General features: G+C 38.0%; 1 protein-coding gene across 1 annotated transcript in view; it reads left to right on the top strand.

The window, feature by feature from the left end:
* The first annotated feature begins 386 nt into the window (after positions 1–386).
* The window catches only part of Bloc1s5 (biogenesis of lysosomal organelles complex 1 subunit 5), a 34,968-nt gene continuing 23,262 nt past the window's right edge, over positions 387–12,092 (top strand). Inside the window, exons 1-2 of the mRNA XM_005327481.3 lie at positions 387–548; positions 4,774–4,856. Of these exons, the coding sequence (XP_005327538.1) occupies positions 434–548; positions 4,774–4,856 (198 nt within the window). The 5' untranslated portion in view covers positions 387–433. The remainder of the gene's footprint in view (positions 549–4,773; positions 4,857–12,092) is intronic.

The raw sequence follows: 12,092 nt of genomic DNA, 5'->3' as shown, positions 1-12,092 counted from the left end.
CTTTCCCTGTTACTTCTTTTGTTATACATTATAGGTGTTTCCCCGAATGCCTATGATGACCAAATGTGACAGTGCATGCCAAAATGTTTTCTAAAAATTGGTGGTAGATATTAATATAGGTAATATATTTATGCTACTGTTAGAATTACGCCTTAGGTGCCCTCCACTGTCCCTGACACACAAAGAGCCCCAGCGATTTCAGGGAGAGATACTTTCAGGCACCTTCTATTCCAGAAGCATATGCCCTAGTCCAACATGGCGGCACCCGTTACTGCCAGTACGTCCCTGGCTACGCTACCTAGCCCCGTTTCGGAACCGCCCACTGAGTAGACGCAAGTCCGACGCCTTTTGATGACGAAAACACCTACGCGCTCTTCCAAAGCGGACCATATAGGTTTGCGCAGGCGCAGCGAAGTAGGCGGAGCCAGTCGGGATGAGTGGCGGAGGGACAGAGACCCTTGTGGGTTGTGAGGTCGCCCCCGGCGGCGGCGGCGGCAAGAAGAGGGACTCGCTGGGGACTGCGGGCTCCGCACACCTCATTATCAAGGGTACGAAGTGACAGGGCTGAAGACCCTGGGACGCTCCCAAGGCAGCCCGCCTCCCAGGCTGCGCCCTCTGACCCGGGCCGCGCCCCAGGCCGAGCCCAGCTCCCGGCGGGCGCGCGTGCGTTTGAGCGGGGCGGGCGGGAGTGAGCAGTGGTTGGTCGCCGCCTGTTTCTCCCAGCCAGCCGCCTCCCCGTACCCAGCCAACCCACTTGCTCGTCCTTCCTCGCTTTCCTTTTCCAAAGCCCTTAGCCACCAGGCCTGCCTTCTGTCTCTTCCCCAAGCTCAGCAACCCAAAGAAGGGCAGCGTTATTGTGGAGAGTCTCGCACCGACCTGGGAGTTGAGAAGAGTTTGGGTTCCCTGGCAATCACTTAGGAGTTGTTTTAGGAGTCCGGTTATTCCCTTTACCTACCCTGTCTGCTCCTGGGTCATGCCAGGAGTAAATGACATATGAAAGCGTCCCGAGGAAGGGTTGCACAGGGCTTAGGGTCAAATGATAGTTGTGTGCAATCAGTGCAATATGACTTTCAGTTGTTTTATGATGATAAAATAAAGAACGAATTTTATCATCCTCACAGTCTTAGAGTGCATAATTCAGTAATTTTACATTGTTGTGCTACCGTCACCAGCAGACAACCAGAGAACTCTTTTCACCCTGTAAAATTGAAACTTTGTCTCTATTTAATAGTAACTTCCATTTCCTCCTCTCGCCTTCCCCGTCACCAGGCAACCACCAGTCTACTACTTTCTGTCTGTGAATTTGTCTAACTCGCATGAGTGGAATCATAAGATATTTGTACATTTGTGACTGACTTTTTCACTTACAGATATCCTCATTGTTCATTCCATGTTGTAGCACGTACCAATTTTCGTTTTAAGGCTGAATATTAGCCTTTTGTATGTATATACCACACTTTGTGCATCTGTCTGAACGCTTGGGTAGCTTTCATCTTTGGAGGTTGTAATACTGCTGTGAATATGAATGTACATATATCTTTTTGAGGCTCTGCTTTCAGTACTTTGAGATTTATATCCAAAAGTGGAATCGCTGGATCTTATGGTAATTCTATTGTCGATTTTTTGGCGAACTGACATACTGTGTTCCATGTGTTTTACCTTTTCACCAGCACAAGGCTTCTGATTTCTTCATGTCCTCACCAACACTCATTACTCTATCTTTGGTAGTAGACGCCTGATAGGTGTAAGATGGTATTTCATTGGGGTTTTGATTTGCATTTCCGTAATATTTAGTGATCATAGGCATGTTTTCATGTACTTGTTTGCCATTTATGTATCTTCTTTAGAGAGATGTCTATTCAAGTCCTTTGCTCATTTTTAATTAAGTTAGTTTCATTATTGTTATTGAGTTGTAGTTCTTTATGTATTCTGGATCTTAACTCCCTTGAAAAGCAGTTTGCAAATATTTTCTCCCTTATTGTCAGTTGTTCTTCATTTTGTTGATTGTGTCTACTTTGATGTATAGTACAGAAGTTTTTAAACTTTGAGGTAGTGCTTTTTTTATTTGTATTTATTTATTTATTTTTGGTACTAGAGATTGAAGCCAGGGGTGCTTAACCACTGAGCCACATCCCTAACCCTTTTTATTACTTATTTTGAGACAGGGCCTAGCTAAGTTGCTGAGTCTGGCTTTGAATTTGTGATCCTCCTGACTCAACCTCCCGATCCACTGGGATTACAGGTGTGCACCTCGGTGCCTGGCAGTACTTTTTTGTTAAAAAGGTAATTCAGCAGGGCCTGGTGGGCACACCTGTAATCTGAGAGCAGCTCAGGAGGCTGAGGCAGGAGGATCTTAAGTTCAGAGCTAACCTCAGCAACTTAGCCAGGCACTTGGCAACTCAGTGCTACTCTGTCTATAAATAAAATACAGTAAAGGGTTGGAGATGTGGCTCTGGTTGAATGCCCCTGAGTTCAACCCCCAGAACCAAAAAAAAAAAAAATTCAGTCCTGTATTGTGTTCTTGAAACTTGCTAAGACAATAAATCATAAGTACTCTCTCCTTTGGGGGAAAATGGTAATTATACGTATGAAGCAGTGAATGTGTTAATTAGCTTAAGTGTGGTAATAATTTCACAATGTATATGTATCAAATCATCACTTCTTACACCTTAAATGTATATAACTTTTGTTGTCAACTGATACCCAAATAAAACCAGGGGATAAGAGATAAAAAATAAAAGTTGAGGATGGGGGATATAGTTCAGTTGGTAGAGTGCTTGCCTCACATGCACCACAAAAATAAACAAATAAATAAATAAATAAAAGTTGAGAGAAGAAAATAAATTTCCAAGGAACCCCCCACTCCATTTTTTTGCGGTGATAGTTATAGAACTCTGGGCCTTGCATATGCTAGGCAAGCACTTCACCACTTAGCTATGTATCCCCTCTACCCTCTTGATTTCTCTCGTGAGACCTTTTCATCTTGAAAACAATTTTTAATCCATCTCATTTTAAGACTATCAGGTATAAACAGCTATTTGTTGAATATTATTGCTGGATTTTAGTGAATATGTAAATAGATATTATACCCTGGGTCTGTGAGAGTTGCCAGCAATTGGTTGGGAGTAGGAAGAGAGGACTGGGAAACTGGGGAGGCTCCTGGAAGATGAGTGTCTGGTCTGGGTCTTAAAGAATGCAGTGTTGGGGGGTTGAGAAGAAAGAGGATTAGTGTTTGGGACTTAGTTTGGAACAGCATGAGCCATGCATGGAGTTCTGAAACAGGCTGGTGTATTTGGGAAGCTACAGATATTACTTCAGTGTGACTGAGAGGTGAGGCTAGGGGAAATCATACCATAGAGGATTTCTTACATTTTTAAGGAAAATGAGATTTTTCTTGAATAGCGGGAAACTATAGAACAATGTTAAAGAGCCATGTGGTTGGATTTGTTTTTTAAATATAGTATTTAGTTACTTACAGCCATCCTCATTGAATTCACTTAATTGCTAAAACAAACTTGTAACTCCGAAATCAATATTGGTGGTGATTTCAAGTTCATCTGCAATGTCAGAGTTTGAGTCATCTGATTTGCATGTTTCCCAGCTGAGGTCAAAGTGATGCTCTACTTTTTATCTCAGTAGTCATATTGTAAGCAAGTCTCTTTTTCCACTTTTTGGCTAGTGCCTTATTTGTCACATTTTGAGATTTTTCATTGGTGCTTTCTCTGTTTAAAATGACTTCCAAAGGTAGAGAACGATTAGCAAGTAACAAGTACAGGGATACAATTGGACATTAAGACTAACTTCTAGTGTCGTGTAGCACAGTAGGATAACTATAATTGTCAACTATTTAATATTTCAGAAAAGCCAATTTAGAAGATTTTGAATGTTTGAGGTGAGAGCTATACTAATTAACCTGATAAATGAATATGATGATACATATTTTTATTTGGATATTCAGTTTCTCCAGGAATTTTGTGGTTTACATCTTAAACTATTTGTTACTAAGAAGAATGAGTAGGCTCACCAAAATCTTTGAAAATTCAACACTTTCTTACTTAACTATGACTTTTTCAAACCTTCCAAAAAGTAAAGATACTTAGAATGAACACTCACCATCCACCTTAATAAATCATTAAAAGACCCACTGTGCACCCCCCTCTAATTACATTCATTGACTTCCCCCTCTGAAAAGGTTACCACTATCCTGAATTTGGTGTTTATCATTCTTCTGCATGTCTTTTATTTTTATTGCTTCTGTGTGTCTGAAGTATTATTGTACATATTTTTAAAGTTTGGGTAAATGCATTTAATCCTTCTGAAACTTGCTTTTTGTTCAACATTATGTCAGTGAGATTTATCCATGTTGTTATGTGTAACTTATTCATTTTTTACTTGATTTGTAGTATCCCACTGTGTGAATGTTTTTAGGATGCTCTCTTTAATTTTTCTTTTGATGGTATACCTATGCATAGTAAACAATTACAGATGGATTATTTATTTTCGCAAGATTTTTTTCTTGCATGTATATCTTGGCATGAAATTGTTAGATGCATATATCTTCAATTTTATTAGCTATTGCCAAGTTGCTTTTAAAAGTAGTTGTACCAATTTTGTACCAACTGGCAGTGGATGAGATTTTCTCCTAATACATGGTCAGAAATGGATTTTTAACCTACTTTCTCATTTATTTGTGGGGAAGGGGAAGAGTAAAACAAGCTAGAGATTATGTCATTTACCATGGATTAACCCAAAATTTCATTTTATCTTTTTTAGATCTTGGAGAAATTCATTCAAGGCTTTTGGATCACAGACCAGTTATTCAAGGTGAAACTCGTTATTTTGTGAAAGAATTTGAAGTGAGTATCAAAAGCTTATTTTGTAAAAATACTACCCTAATCATTAACATGATACTATACAGAAAGGAAATTCCTCTGGTTTTATTTCAGAGGCTTACAAAATATACTGAGTAGAAATTATTATTATTATGTACAAAGATGTGAAAATATTTTGGTGGGAAAAGAGAGTGCTAGGGATTGAACCCAGGGCCCGGTGCATGCTAGGCTACCATTAATCTATACACCTAGCCCCCAAAACTTACTTTTGTACTTTGATTAGTACAAGACCAGATAGCAAGAGACTCAGGTTCAAGTTCTAGTGCTTATTCTAAGGTATTTGATGCCAATGGCTTGCAGGGGTTTTATCTATAAAATGAAATATAGCTCAAAAAGAAATTTTAGGGCTTGATGGGTCTGAATTTTCCAGGCTTGTTTTACAGAAAATGAAAAATTTTTTATAGCCAGGCGTGATAGTGCACACTTGTAATCCCAGTGACTCTGGAGGCTGAGGCAGAAGAATCACAGCCTCAGCAACTTACCAAGACCTTGTCTCAGAATAAAAAGGGCTAGGGATGTAGCTCAGTGGTAAAGCACCTCTGGGTTCAATCTTCAATACCAAAAAAATTTTTTTTTTCTAGAAAGAAACTTTTTATAGAGAATTCTTTTTTTTTTTTTTTCCTCCTCAGTTGGGGCATCAGCACTCACTGACAGACACACTTAAGTTGAAATCACAAATTCCCTTGAGGGCCCGTATCCAGTGGACAGGTCTTCTAGATGTTACTGCATCTAGAATTCCAGTTCCTTCTGACTGGTGTGCTGGTTATCTCAACCAAGTCAGATCAAGATTTTGCCTTGCTACTACAGTGATCTAACATTATTTTACTTTTTAAAAGCCTTTGATAAGTATTTGTTAGCTGCAGGGTGAAGTCCAAGCTTTTCCACCTGCCACTGTTCACCTTGCATTTGACTACCAGCAATATGCTATCTTGTTCTTCTTAGTTTTGCATGTGTATAATCGACTCATTGTACATTAGATAATAACTTTCCAAGCTACTGTTGGGAAGATGATAAATGGCATTACACTATTTTGTGACTCTGTGTATATTGGGGTTCTCTTTTCAAATGAGACTTCAACCAAGTAGGGTGTCTAAATCTGCCAAAAGCCGAGACTCTTTAATAAACCCTTAAAACTACAGGAAGCCTGTGTTACTGAGCACTAAGATAGATTGAGCTATAGCATTAGACAAACATTTCTTAGTTCAGCAGACTAACTCAAAAACTATCATTTCCTTGTTCCTTCACAAGATAATGAAGATTAAAGATGTGTGAGTGTGTATGTCTGTACACGTGTGTGCACGTGTGTATCTTAGAATATTGTGTGGTACCTAGGAATAACCATCGGTTATTTTCATTGTCCTTATAGGAAAAGAATAGGTAGGACACACCGAAAGCTATCTTGAGACTATTCTTTATATGCTGTGTAAAGATTGTCACCAATTCTTTGTGAGAATATAATAGAAATTTCTATGGAAACTTGCTATGTTCCTTTACAGTGTGTTGTATAAACATGTTTTAAGAATTGCATTGAATGTTTCAGATAGGAATTGTGGACCCTACTGTTATCCAGCCCACCACCAACTGTCCCCTGACACCTGCCATAGGTTCTGCCTGATTTTCCTGCTTTCAACCTTAGTGGAGTGTTTTTCACACACTAGCCAAATGGTGTCTACGTCTGACACCCAGGTCCTCTCTTCACACTTACAGTAAATCTAGCTCCTTCGCTGTGCTTAAAAATCCTGCGTGATCACAGACTCCGACTTGTCTTTCATACATTATTACACATAGCTATGCATTTACTGTGCTTCCACCACATATTCTTTCTTTCTTTAACATATCTTGATTGTCTTTGCTCCCACAATTTCATCTTTCCTAAATGCTCCTCTCCATTTTTTGTACAGCTTGCTATTTTTTGTTTAGGTTGCAGGTTAAATGTCACTTGGTCCCTTAATTCACAGCAGTCCTTAAGGCATTCTATCCTCTCACCCTCTGTGATGCTATTCTTGTTTTTTAATGCCATGTAACAAATTACCAGAAGTTTGGTAGCTTATTTCAATTTGAAATACTGAATAGTTTTATTAAAACAATATTTATAAATATGCCTTTAAAGATCCAATTTATATTAAAAGAAGAATAGCATTTGGAATTAGGTTGTTTTCCCTAATTTAAACCTTTCACCTCATAGAGACTGAGCCCAAAATTGGAGCTAATAAACAATACCCATTAATTAGCTCAGAGTTCTCCAGGCCAGAAATGTGGTCACAGCATGGCTAGGACCTCAGCTCAGGTTCTCACAAAGCTAAAATCAAGATAGTAGCCAGGCTGTGTTCTCATTTGGGGTTCAGAGTTCTTTTCCCAACTGACATGATTATAGAGGGACTCAGTTCCTCAGCTTCCAGAGGACACTTATAATCCTTGCTACATAACCCCTTCCATCAGCAAAGCCAAAAGTGAAGAGCTCCCCCCTCAGAAAATTCCTCTCATGCTTCAAATCTTTCTGGCCAGAAAGAGCTCAGTCCTAGTTAACGACTCACCTGGCAAGACAGGTGCACTGAAGGTAATCTGTCTTTCTTAAAGTCACCTGATTTGAGATTTTAATTACACCTATAGAATCCCTTCACCATAGCACTAGAGTTTGATTGAGTTAACTGGGAGAAAGTGTATGTGCCTTAAAGGTGGAGATCTAGGGACCATTTAAAATTTTGTCTGCCACAAGCACTTATTGTTTTTATTTACTATTTATTGCCTGTCTTCTCTCACTAGAATGTAAGTACGATAATAGTAGGGGCTTGTCTTTCATATTCTTGTGTTCAAAATGCTTAAAAATACCTGGCACATTGTAGGTGCTTAATATGATTTAAAAGAACAAGCAACAGAGCTTGGATTTAAATTTGGGTTTTCTTGACATTAAATATGCCCTTTCTTATGAGTCATCTTTTTGTTAATCTGGTCAATTTGTAATACTGAATAGTTTTTATTTTTATTTTTTTTTAATATTTTAATATTTATTTTTAGTTTTTGGCAGACACAACATCTTTATTTGTATGTGGTGCTAAGAATCGAACCCAGTGCCTCATGCATGCCAGGCGAGCGCGCTACCGCTTGAGCCACATCCCCAGCCCCTGAATAGTTTTTATTAAAACGATATTCATAAATATACTTCTGAAGGTCCAATTTATATTAAAAGAAAAATAGAATTTGGGAATTAGGTTGTTTTCTCTAATCTAAACCCTTCATCTCATAGAGACTGAGCCCAAAGTTGGAGAGCAAAAAATAAAAAGTCGAAAAGCTAATTGATTAGTGTCTGAGTTGTCCTTAAGATACAAGTGTCATTATACTTCTTTTGGTGTTCTATATTAGTGTAAAATAGGACTGTAAAAACACTATAAAAATAAAACATTGAGTCTTGAATGGAAGAGGAAAGAAATGTTCAAGTTTACCTCAAAACATACCATATATATGCTTTGAAATATGTTGTATTCACGGTGGCTTCTTGTTGAAGCCATCACCTGTTTAACTGGAGCTGGAAGATAGCTGGCCAAGAGAAAATAGGCATGTTTTTGAGAAGAGATGCATTATCTGCTATGTGAGCTTTTCCTCACTATGACAAAATACCTGAGAAAAACAACTTTCATAGTAGAGTAGGGAGGGGGAGCATGGGAGGAATAGATGAACTCTAGATACGGCAAAGGGGTGGAAGGGAAAGGGAGGGAGTAGGAGGTTAGCAAGGATGGTGGAATGTGATAGACATCATTATCCAAAGTATATGTATGAAGAAACAAATTGGTGTCAACATATTTTATATATAACCAGAGATATGAAAAATTGTGCTGTATGGGTGTAATAAGAGTTGTAATGCATTCTGCTATCATTTATTTTTTAAAAATCAATTAGAAAAAAACTTGAAGGAAAAAAGATTTATTTAAACTCAACGATTTCAGAGGTTCCAGTCCATAGTTGGCTGGTTCCATTATTTTAGGCCTGAAGTAAGGCAGAGTAAAACTCACCTTATGGCCACTGGGAAGCAGAGAGAGGGGCCCCGGGGCTGGGGTCGGGGGAGGCCATGAATAAGATATACACTTTCAGGGCATGCCCAGTAACCTGTTACTTCCTCCAGCTAGGCCTTACCTCCTGAAGTTTCCACCACCTCCCCCAGAAACTCATCACCTATGAATCCCTCAATAGATTAATCCACTGAAGTTAGAGCCCTCTCAACCTAGTTAGTATATACTTAGAGACACATCTCTGAACCTTTTTGCATTGGGAACCAAGCCTTCAATATATGAGCCTTTGGGGGACATTCCTCATCTAAACCATAACACCTGCACTCTGCACTAATAAGTCCTTCAAAATCTTTTTGAAGAGGAGGCACTATAGAAGGGTAGCAAGAATATAGGCCTTAGAACTTGACGTGCCCGGATTCAAATCCTGGTAGTTATGATTACTTGGTTTATAAGAATCATTTTCCTTGTCATTAAAATGAGAACACTACAGAAGTTTTTAGTTTTTATGAGGATTTAATGATCTATCATTTAAAAAATCCTTGGTATATAGATGTTAGACAAATGTTTCTAACTATTAAGAAAAAGATTGTAGGACTGGGGCTATAGCTCAGTGGTAGAGTGCTTGCCTAGCATGCATGAGGCACTAGGTTCCATCCTCAGCACCACATAAAAATAAACAAATAAAATAAAGGCATTCTGTCCATCTACAACTACAAAAAAAATTAAAAAAAAAAGAAAAAGATTGTAACAAGTACAAGCAAACAAAAATGTGTTTATTCAGAATTTGCAATAAAGTGAGTTTAGGTCCAGTTTTTAATATCTCAAGGGAAAACATTTGAACTAATGGCATAAGCATTGTCTTAGAAAATGTTTACTGAAGAATAAAACTTTTACATTGGCTGTGTTGTGAAAAGCTTATTCTATAGAGTAAAACAAAACAAAAAAATATTTTTATTTTGTAAGACATAATGTCAGGACCCAAAAATACATTTGTATCCTATATGAAAGAGCATTCTCGTATTGCTTTGAAGAAGGGTCTCTGTCCTTAAGGAATGGTCTTGATGGGCTTTGAAGTTCCTGGTCAGCTGTGTTTGAGTGCTTTTCTTCTTCTTCTTCTTTTTTTAAATATTTATTTTTTAGGTATAGGTGGACACAACACAATGCCTTTTTTTCGAGAGAGAGAGAGAGAGAATTTTTTTAAATATTAATTTTTCAGTTTTTGGTGGACACAACATCTTTATTTTATGTGGTGCTGAGGATCGAATACAGCGCCCTGCGCATGCCAGGCAAGCGTGTTAGTACTTGAGCCACATCCCCAGCCCAAAATACCTTTATTTTTATGTGGTGCTGAGAATCCGGTTCCCGCCCATGCTAGGCGAGCACTCTACCGCTGAGCCACAATCCCATTGAAGAGTATTTGATCTGGGCTTTTTCACACAATTGTCATCCCAGTTGGTCTTTCCCAGGCTTAGTGCAGCATAGAAATTATTCTGCATATGGGGCTCAGCTCCCTTTTCTTTTGTTATCTTCTCACATTTCCTCTAAAATTAGAAGGGAAAAGCTGAGAGGCTTCAGGTTTGAATATATATCTGCAGTATTTACACATTTTTTAAACTACTTTGGCCCCAACAATAATATCCTATATTTAATAAAAATGTCCTTTGTTCAGAGTGTCCTGGGGGACAGGATAAGGTGATGAAGCAGGGGTATCAGTACTTCCTGGAAGTTTCATCTTCCTTCTGCCACTTAAATGTAGTTCACTTTAAGGAAAGTTGGATAGCATTTAAAACTAAAATTGTTTATATATTTAAAAGATTTAATGCATATGGCAACAGTTATCTTTTCCTTGATTAAATCTTATTTGTAGAAGAAGGAAATAAGTGCCACATGGTGGCAGCATTACTTAAATTATTGAAGAACTTGGTAGTGTGAGCCCTTCTTGTATTTTCATTAGTGTTTAAGGAGAGTTGACTGTCTTGCTCCTGATTTTCTGCAAAAATTATGGACAGAAGTTCAGAAAGGTCTTTCTTTCAGGTGGAATCCTATGAGTCAAGGTGTTGTCCTCTGTGCCATTACCTTTCTAGCTAGCCTTTCTCATGATGCTGAGGAGAGATACATGTTAGTGTATGAGTTTTATGAAATACAAATGAAATAGTGCTGTTCAAATCCCAGTGTAGTTTTTAGCAAACCCCATACACTTAGTGCTTTCTTGAATAGTTATTGAATACCTAGGTATATCAGTAAGAAGGTGTGTAGTTGTTAGTAGCAGCTGAAAAATAGAGGCTTTTTAAGAGGTAAGTTCTACTATTTGAAATTAGGCTGAACCCCTTCCTTCTAAAAATGGAGGAAACCTAACTTCAGTTAAACCTGCACAGAAGTCAAATTCCATAGAAATTTATTAGAAGATAAAAGAGCAGAATAGTATCCCTCAAGAAAATAAAATAAGAAAAATAACTACCCTGAAAGATAAAAAGCTATAATCTAATACTTCAAAATGAGCTTAGATAACATAAGAAAATTTGGGAAGTAAGGAGAGAATGATGACATAAGTCAGAAAAACTCTATCCAAATGATTGCATAGAATAGAAATGGGAAATAAAAGATGAGATGAACGAATTCAGGAAAAAAGAAAATTTTAGAAGTATTTTAGAATTGAAAACTAAATGAAAAAGAAGACTGAACAAAATGGCTAGTCCTTATGTGAAACTGAAAATAGGTTTAAAATCGAAGAGACGGGGATAAAGAGATAAAGACTCAAAAGGAAAGAATGTTCATTGATGATAAATACAGACCATCCAAGATTATGTGTGATAATGAGCTCCTAGAGAAGAAAACCAAAGCAATGTAAAGGACAAATGTAAAAACAAGAATTCAAGAAAACTTTCCCATATTAACAATACTATTGGAATTGTATTGAAGGGTACACTGCTTTATGTGAAGATTAACCTGGTATAACCAATACAGAGACATTTGCAGATAAAACTGTTGGGTTTTATAGGGAAAAAAAAAAATCCCCTGGGCATCCAGACAAAGTGGCCAAGTCCCTTATGAGAGGAAGAAAATCAGTTCGTTAACAGATTTATCTGTGTTGTGCTAGAAGACAGTGGAGTAACAATAGGGGGTTTTATATTTAGCCAAACTGATTCCTAGACATAAGGACCACAGACACACTGTGAAAGTCTGCAGGACTCTGGAA

Source organism: Ictidomys tridecemlineatus, chromosome 8, assembly GCF_052094955.1.
Source record: "Ictidomys tridecemlineatus isolate mIctTri1 chromosome 8, mIctTri1.hap1, whole genome shotgun sequence".
In the NCBI taxonomy this organism is placed as follows: domain Eukaryota; kingdom Metazoa; phylum Chordata; class Mammalia; order Rodentia; family Sciuridae; genus Ictidomys; species Ictidomys tridecemlineatus.
The sequence above is the reverse complement of the archived record's forward strand: the minus strand, read 5'-3'. Positions and strand labels throughout refer to the sequence as shown.